The following is a 9,401-nucleotide window of genomic DNA, read 5'->3' as shown; positions in this document are numbered from 1 at the left end:
CTACATACTCCAAAATCCTTAACTCTAAAAATTGGATTTACGGCAGTTTTGTTTCAGCTTTAGCTTTATATTGGGTTTACTCTTCACCAAGTTTATTGTAAATGTTATTTTGTGAAGTGTCCCAATTTAGATCACATCCTTTGAACACGGTACAGCGGCCAGAGAGGCTCTTCTCCGGTGGTGTGAACTAAGTGGAATCTGGAATAACTGGAAAACGCAATTAAATATATCGATTTTGTGCTGCATTCAAACAAAAGGAATTGTTTTTCGGGTTTGCTTCTTGAAAAGGGAGTTTAAGGCTTTTTTATTATTTATTCCACAACAAAGGCACTTAGGATCGAATTAAAGATAAGTAAAATAGTAATTTGTTACTATTTGTAGAGTGAGCAGATCTACAAAAAAATAGTAAATAGCTTTAGAAAGAGCTTATGATATGTGTATTAGAAAAATAACTATTTACAGAATAAATAACACAAAGGAACAGCCAATTTTTTGTCTGAAATGTGTGACTTGTGTTCAACTAGCTCTTGCCGTATTGATTCAAAAATAACCGTAGATTTTTGTATAAATACTACTCGCTCACTGAGTTCTATAGTGGCACATTTCCAGAAAATGTTGTTTTGTGATAACCACTACCTAAAAATCACGAAATTTCACTTTATAATTGAAAGAAACCGGCATAAAGGTAACTTGCATAGAATCCCCTAGATAAAGTTGTACCACGTGCATATTTCGCTCTAGCGGCAGCACTATACCGTCACATATTTAATATGACGTTGACTTTAGGTGTGTTTGTGTTGCTTCTACGGGGAATACCGGCACATTTTCATAAAAATAATGTTAAGCCACTTTTTAATTTTTATAACCTTCAATAAAAATATCTTATTTTTTAGTCTATACCGGCACATTAAAAGTTGTGCTAGTATGGAATGAATTTTTTGGCAAAAACATACTCTTTGTGTCACCAAAATATAAGGTTGTGTCGGTATAGAATTTTCTTTAATTTAAATACTTTACTTTATGCCATGAAAGAACAAAGTTGTGTCAGTATAGGTTTACTTTTTCTTATATTTCACTTAAAACAAGGGCGCCCCCAGGGAGCGGCCAGGTGGGGCCATCGCCCCCTGAGAATTTGGCGAAAGCGTGTAAAAAATATTTAGCTCTCTCTTACTTTATATTATAAAATAAATTCCATATTAATCATAATCGCTCACGAGATATGCCAGTTTAAATGTATTTTTTCTCAATCCCTTATCCCTTCTGACTGAGACGCATATGTTTGGATGGAACCGCATCGTTTTCGGTGCGCATGCCGCATGCACTGATGATGTCCGGTCTAGGCTTCTCCAGTTGAGAAATGAAATAGGTGGGCTGAACGGCCGATCTGATACGTCTAGTAGTACGGTAGTGCTCACAATTTATATACTGTTATTCATAGAACTTATATTAACGTGTTAAAAGTGTTTTTGGTGCAACGTGTAAGTATTATATAATATACTTTATTTCTCACTTGACCTTAAATAAAATAGGCTTATTTTTACAAGGTAGTTATCTATTGTGTGTAAAGGTAAAAAATACTTTTTTATGAATTAAAATAACATCATTTGCGTCTATGAAGTACAATTACAATATTTATTTCAAAAATTGTGCTTGAAGTAATAACATTTTTTATAAGTACCCTTCCTACTTTAAGAAAATAAGTTATTCCTGTATCGCAGTTGAGATATTCAACTGTGCAAGGTAGGTATTTTAATCTACAAATTTTAATTAACTTAGATGAATTTTTTACTTCTCTAAAAGGTTTTAAAAATATTTTTCAATGCAACTAAATTATCCATTTGGTCTTATTCTGTCCATTTATCGGCCTACTCCCCGGTTAAATGCGTTAATTTATTTGACACCTAACACTTAGCTGATTGAATGCATCAATTTAATTAGCCTACTGTATTTGTAGAAAAATGGACATAAGGAAGTTCTTTAACAAGCCAAACAAGCGGCTGAAAATTGATGATGGATCTGACATACCGAACAGTACCGAAAACAGTAGTATAGTATGCAGTCAAAATGATTTAGCTGTAGCAGGGCCATCTAGCTTGGAGTCAGCTGTATCCGCCTCTCAAAGAGAAACTAACGTTGTAACGGCCACCGCATCGGATAATTTTGCGATTGTTGAAGACAGTTTAAATTTGGATGTTGGGAACTACCTTGATACTAATAAAATTTGTAGCTTGAACGATCGCTTGAAATTTACTTTGTTAACAAACCCATGGAAGCCAGGTAAATGTTACAATTTCAAGTATGATATTGACGATGGCAGACGACCATTTATCCATGAATGGTTAAATACGTACCCCTGGTTAGCTTATTCAAAAGAAGTTAAAGGTGGGCTATGCAAGTTGTGTGTACTGTTTAGGCCCCGCGTAACCCATGGTAGTTATCAAAGCGGCTTTATAAATCGCCCATTCACCAATTTCAGAAAGTTTCATGAAAATGCGAAATCGCATATGAACTCTGAATGGCACAGACAATCATCTGAAAACTCAAGTAGCTTTATATCTGTCATGAAAAATGAAAAGAAAAATGTTAAATGTCTTGCAAATTATGGTTTGGCCAAGCAAATTGAATCGAACAGAGCGAAACTAAAATCCATTGTTTCTTCAATTTTGTTTAGTGCACTACATGACTTACCATTAAGAGGTCATACCAATGAGGATGCTGTGTTCAATAACCTTTTACATTTTAGGAAAGAAGCTGGTGATTCTGTTTTAGAAGACCATCTGAAAAATGCGCCGAAAAATGCAATGTACATTTCCCATAGGACACAAAATGAGATCATTGATTTATGTGCAACGGTTTTAAGAGACGAGTTAGTTACAAAAATCAATGATAATGAAATATTTTCCATTTTAGCAGACGAAACAATGGACATTACTGGTACAGAGCAACTCTCTCTGGGCGTGAGATATTTTGATAAAAGTGAAAATTGCATCAGAGAAGACTTCCTTGGTTTCACCCCATTAAAAAGTTTAGATGCTGAACATATAGCAAATGCTATTACTTTAACATTAACAAATTGGGGCTTGAACTTGGAAAATGCAGTTGGCCAAGGATATGATGGTTGTAGTACAATGGCTGGGGAAATAACTGGAGTACATAAAAGAATAACTGAGAAATACCCAAAAGCTCTATATTTTCATTGCGCCAGTCATCGGCTAAATTTAGTAGTCAATGATTTAAATGACATACCACAAATCAGGAATACAACTGGCACAGTTAAAGAAGTTATAACATTTTTTCGGCAGAATGGCCAAAGAAGGGCAATAGTGGGAACTCTTCAAAAACTATGTGAAACCAGATGGACCGAAAAATATAAAGCAATTCGAAAGTTTAGTGAGCAGTTTGTTAGCATCGCTGAAGCACTTCAGACTCTATCGACTGAAGGTAACCGTGACACAAGGCAGAAAGCTTTCCACCTTCATTGCGCAGATACAAATACAGCATTTGTGATATGTCTACATGTGATTGCCAAATACTCTGCCAAGTTAGAAATCGTTACGCAAATGTTACAAGGTGTCAGTGTAGATATTTTGAAGATATCAAAACACATTCAGAAGGTTACTGAGCTATTCAGTTCAGACCGACAAAATGGAGAAAAAGAGTTTGATAACATTATGGCAAATGTTGAAACAACAGCAAACAAGCTTGGAATCGAGCTCACATGTCCTCGTGTTGCTGCGAGACAGGTTCACAGACCAAATCACTCTACCCAGACTATCAACGAATACTATAGAAAGTCCATTTTCTTGCCTTATTTAGATTCTTTGGTTCAATCGTTGAAAGATAGGTTTTCAGATAGAAACAAACCATCATTTGAATTTTTCAATCTGCACCCTAAAATCATGAAAGATCTTTCTAAGGAAGATTTTGAAAAGTCTATTAACAATATAAACAGAATTGATAGACAACTTTAAGGAGCAATCAATTCTGTGGTTCGACCTTTGGAAAAACACGGAGATAGATGCCAAAGCCTTGGAAAAACTGAACTTAATAGAGGTTCTTGAGCATGAGCATGCCTGCTTTTTGCCGTCAGTAGCAAAAGCCATCCAAATAGCTCTTTGTCTGCCACCAACAACTTGCACCATCGAGCGATCATTCAGGTAACTAACTATAATTTTATTACGTTATATTCTTATCCATGTGTTTCAGTTCTTATAAAACTTACATTACAATATAACAACCTCGATACTTTTTTACAGCACTCTCAAACGTGTGAAGACCTGGATAAGGAATACGATGTCGAACAATCGTCTAAGTGGGATATGCCTGTTATCTGTACACAGAAGAAAAATAAAAGAAAATAAAGAAAACTTCATGCAGAAAGTAATTGATTTATTTGCGATGGACACCAGAAGAATTCAATTATTATTTAAGTAACAATTTGCTGACACTAACCGTGTTGCGTTTTAAACAGCAAAACAATTTTTCTTGTATTTTTTGTTTCAATACCCTTTGCCCCCCCTGAGAAAATATCCTGTGGGCGCCCTTGACTTAAAATGTAACAAGAAGAAGAATGTAAGAAGTGGATACAAAACAGAATTAAAGGCCTCTGAAACTCTTATCAAATGTAGAATGTACAACAGGAAGATAGACGTTCCAGCCAGACCAGTTAAAAATCCATGTGACATCATCACAAAAATGTAGGCAAACATGTACCGGATATGCACAGAAGAAGAGAGACGAGCGTTTTTAAGTTATACTGGGATTTGTGAGACATTTCCAATCAGCTAAACATTTTAATTGCATTGATGTAACAGGTTATTGTAGCAAAGAGTGGGGGAAGAACCAATAACAATTCTTTTTATTTTGTTAAACAAGGTACAAAAGTAAGGGTGTGCAAAGTGTTTTTCATTTCGACTTTATGTATTAGATACTTTAGGTCTTTAGGGAGAAGTCTTTGTTAAGTGATGTTTCAATACTGGAAATCGAAAAGGATAATCATAGCATTTTCCTGTATAAAACTTCCTTTAATAAATTTTATTTTAAAATGGTCAACTTATTCAAAGAAATACGAACCGTAAATCCTAACAAAATATTCTCTTTTAAAGACATTGAAATTAATAGGGTCTATCAAAATAAAATTCCAATTTCCAGAAAAAAGTATGAAGATCTAATGTATCTTATTCGATATAATGCAATAATTAATAAAAGTCAAAGTGAATTTTACATAAACTTACATTCCACGTTTTTAGTCTTGTTTCGATAAACAAAGTTTTTCTATAACTGATAATCATTTTAAAATTCTTTTTTAGTTATTAGTAAGAAAAATATTGTTGTGTTCATATAGTATATCTTTATTTCAAATAAAAACATGATTAACAAATTAAAAAATAAAAACGTTTATTTTATGAACTTTTTATGCCACTACTTACGACCAACCATCTTTGCCAAAACACTATAAAACTTGAATTCAATACTGGCATATGTATATCAAAGTTCTCGAATTTCATACAATGGAAAAAAAAGTAATATGTAACCATTCATTGACAAGTATTTGGTTTCTTCTGTCGACCTCTTATCCATAAATTGTAATTTTGAATGGTACTTCATGATGTCACGAAACTTCATGGTCAATTATCTCAGAACTTCATTTTTGCGGTTGTGCCACTATAGAAATCAGTGAGGGTACTGATTTCTATTGCTGTATATCTTTTTTACTTCGTCTCTTGCCGAGTTTGTTGTATTGTTTAGCAATTCACACGTCGTAAGGGAATCTGGTTCGAAGGACCATAAGTGAAAAGCGGATGTTTATCCACGAATTTCCTGTTGGGCGTCAAACCTTCGTGACGACTTGTAAAATTGGATGTGTACTCTCAGAATTTTGTTTGTAGGTTGCTGGTTATGTTTGTCTGTTGTGGGGATAAAATTATACACTGCACTTCTCTTTACCGATCTATTTACTATACCAACACTGTAGACTTGGTTAACCCTTTCTAGTCAGATGATCTAATGAAAAGCGGATGTTTATCCACGAATTTCCTGTTGGGCGTCAAACCTTCGTGACGACTTGTAAAATTGGATGTGTACTCTCAGAATTTTGTTTGTGGGTTGCTGGTTATGTTTGTCTGTTGTGGGGATAAAGTTATACACTGCACTTTTCTTCACCGATCTATTTACTATACCAACACTGTAGACTTGGTTAACCCTTTCCCCTATTCCACGAACATACGCCTGTTTTGGATTACTTCGACAACGAATATTTTACTGTGCAAAATAAGGAAAACGAAAGTAAATTGCAAATTACATTGTTGTTTATTGGAATAATTATTAGCGCCATTTACTTTCGTACTTCTTATGTTGCACAGTAAAATATTCGTTGTCGAAGTAATCCAAAACAGGCGTATGTTCGTGGAATGGCCCATAGTCAGATGATACCATTTGGGATCATGGCAATGTTACATTGATTTATTTGAAAGTTCTATCGTTGATTTATTTGTCACTGCATTGAGATTTATTTGACACTGCATTGAGTTATTTGACTCTGTAATGATTTATTTGACAGTTATACCAGTAAGCTCTAGTCAAAAATGATTGCGAAACTTCTAAACCCAAAAATAATTTATTATTTTAATTAACTTGCTCTTTTGTATACTACAAAACGTGAGAGAGGAACTTAAACTAAAACGTCTTTTGTCCGAAAAAAAAATGCTAAGAGCAACCTGCTTCGTAGAGTTACTTGTTTAAAACTTTTTGTGGTGATTAATTAGAAGTAGAAGTAATTTTTGTAAGTATGTACATGTAATTTTACAGGTTGTCACAGGGTTTTGACGCTCAACAGGAACTTTGTGGATGAACGTCTGCCTTTCTTTTATAATCATTCGAACAAAATTTTTTACTACATGTAAATCGCTAGTAAATACAACAAACGTGGCAAGTAACGAAGTAAAAAGATTCACAGTAATAGCATAGAGACCTTTTAAAGGCCTTCAAAAACATCTGAGAAATAAAAACCTTAAAAAGACCGGTTTTGATATATGGCGCTGAAACATGGACTTTATCCCAAAATGACGAGAGACAATTTGGTATTTTTGAGAGAAAAATAGTTCGAAATTTGGGAGGGTAAATGAAAATGGTCATATTGTCGAAGGTGTTTGGAATATACAGATCCAGATATTGTGAAATTTATTAAGGTACAGAGAATAAAATAAGCTAGACACATTGAGAGGGTGTCAGATAATGGGTACACGAAGAGATTTTACTTTACATTGGGTTTACTTTTCACCAAGATTATTGAAAATGTTATTATCTGAAGTGTCCCAATTTAGATCACATCCTTTGAACACGGTATAGCGGCAAGAGAGGCTCTTCTCCGTTGGTGTGAACTAAGTGGAATCTGGAATAACTGGAAAACGCAATTAAATATATCGATTTTGTGCTGCATTCAAACAAAAGGCATTGTTTTTCGGGTTTGCTTCTTGAAAAGGGAGTTTAAGGATTTTTTATTTATTTATTCCACAACAAAGGCACTTAGGATCGAATTTAAAGATTAGTACAATATTAATTTGTTAATATTTGTAGAGTGAGCAGATCTACAAAAAATGAGTGAATCGCTTTAGAAAGAGCTTATGAAAGGTGTATTAAAAAAATAACTATTTACAAAATAAATAACATAAAGGAACATCATTTTTTTTGGTCTGAAATCTGTGACTTGTGTTCAACTAGCTCTTGCAGTATTAATTCAAAAATAACCGTAGATTTTTGTATAAGTACTACTGTTTTCTATTGCTGTATATCTTTTTACTTCATCTCTTGTCGAGTTTGTTGTATTGTTTAGCAATTCACACGTCGTAAGGGAATCCGGTTCGAAAGACCATAAGGGAAAGGCGGATGTTTATCCACCAATTTCCTGTTGGGCGTCAAACCTTCGTGACGACTTGTAAAATTGGATGTGTACTCTCAGAATTTTGTTTGTGGGTTGCTGGTTATGTTTGTCTGTTGTGGGGATAAAGTTATACACTGCAATTTTCTTCACTGATCTATCTACTATACCAACACTGTAGACTTGGTTAACCCTTTCTAGTCAGATGATACCATTTGGGATCATGGCAATGTTACATTGATTTATTTGAAAGTTCTATCGTTGATTTATTTGTCACTGCATTGATTAGACAAAGATACAAGAGCGCAATTATATCTTCAAAAACCTATCCAGGTGCCGACATAGGATCAGATTACAACCCAGTAGTGACCAAAATTAGGCTCAAAATGAAAATAATAAAACGCAGAACAACAGATGTAAAAATCGATACAAGTAAACTAAGAAACCCACTCATAAAACAACGCCTGACAGATGAAATTAATAACCGTTTAATGAATGTTAAAGAACAAATCCAGCAAAATACTGAAACAGAGACAAAATGGTTATTAATAAAGACAGAAATAGATAAATGTCAAAAAGAAATTCTTACACCAACCAGATACAAAAAGAAACAATGGATGACGGAGGAAGTCTTAGATTTAATGGAAGAAAGACGTCAGCATAAAAACAAAGATAATCAGATGTACAAAAATGTGGATAAACAAATAAAATCCAAAATTAAACAGGCTAAAGAACAGTGGTTAAAAGAACAATGCGCAGAAATAGAAGAACACCAGAAAAGATATGATAATTTTAACACACATAAAAAAATTAAGGAATTAACGCAGATCAACAGAAAAAGAAAACCGGGAACACTAAAAGATTACAGATGGGAAACTTGTGTTGAGTACTAACGAAAAATTAAAGAGATGGACAGAATACATAAATGAATTGTTCAAAGACAATAGAACAGAGCAGATGGAAGTCGAAGTAGAAGATGATATGGTTTTGAAGATATTAAAAGAAGAAATTAAATCGGCATTAAAAAACAGCAAAAATGGTAAAGCAGTAGGTCCAGACCAAATCCCAGTAGAAAGCTTAAAATGTATAAATGATGAAACCTTAGACATTATCGTAGACTTGTTTAACACAGTGTACAAAACAGGAAACATACCAAAACAATGGTTACTCTCAACCTTTTGTGCTATCCCTAAAAATACAAACGCTAAAGATTGCAGTGAATACAGAACAATATCATTAATAAGTCACATTCTCAAATTATTCTTGAAAATAATATATGGTCGTATAAACAAAAAACTAGAAGAAGGAATTGATGATAGTCAGTTTGGGTTCAGAAACGGACTAGGAACCAGAGAGGTGTTATTTGCTTTTAATGTGTTAGCTCAAAGATGGATGGACATGAATGTGGATGTGCATGTTTGTTACGTTGATTTTGAGAAGGCTTTTGACAAAGTAAGACATGAAAAATTAGTCCAAATTCTAAAGACAAAAAACATAGACAAAAGGGACTTACGAATAATAACAA

The 9,401-nt window shown here is 33.8% G+C and overlaps 1 protein-coding gene across 1 annotated transcript; it reads left to right on the top strand.

The window, feature by feature from the left end:
• Positions 1-1,958: 1,958 nt before the first annotated feature.
• LOC126891653 (52 kDa repressor of the inhibitor of the protein kinase-like) lies at positions 1,959-4,434 on the top strand. The gene is made up of 4 exons (XM_050660879.1): positions 1,959-2,277; positions 2,998-3,726; positions 3,962-4,157; positions 4,257-4,434. Exons 1-4 carry the CDS (start codon positions 1,959-1,961, stop codon positions 4,432-4,434), a joined length of 1,422 nt encoding a protein of 473 aa, XP_050516836.1.
• The last annotated feature ends 4,967 nt before the right edge of the window (positions 4,435-9,401 follow it).

This window comes from Diabrotica virgifera, chromosome 9 (assembly GCF_917563875.1).
Source record: "Diabrotica virgifera virgifera chromosome 9, PGI_DIABVI_V3a".
Classification (NCBI taxonomy): Eukaryota; Metazoa; Arthropoda; class Insecta; order Coleoptera; family Chrysomelidae; genus Diabrotica; species Diabrotica virgifera.
This window is presented reverse-complemented; position numbering and strand designations above follow the sequence as displayed.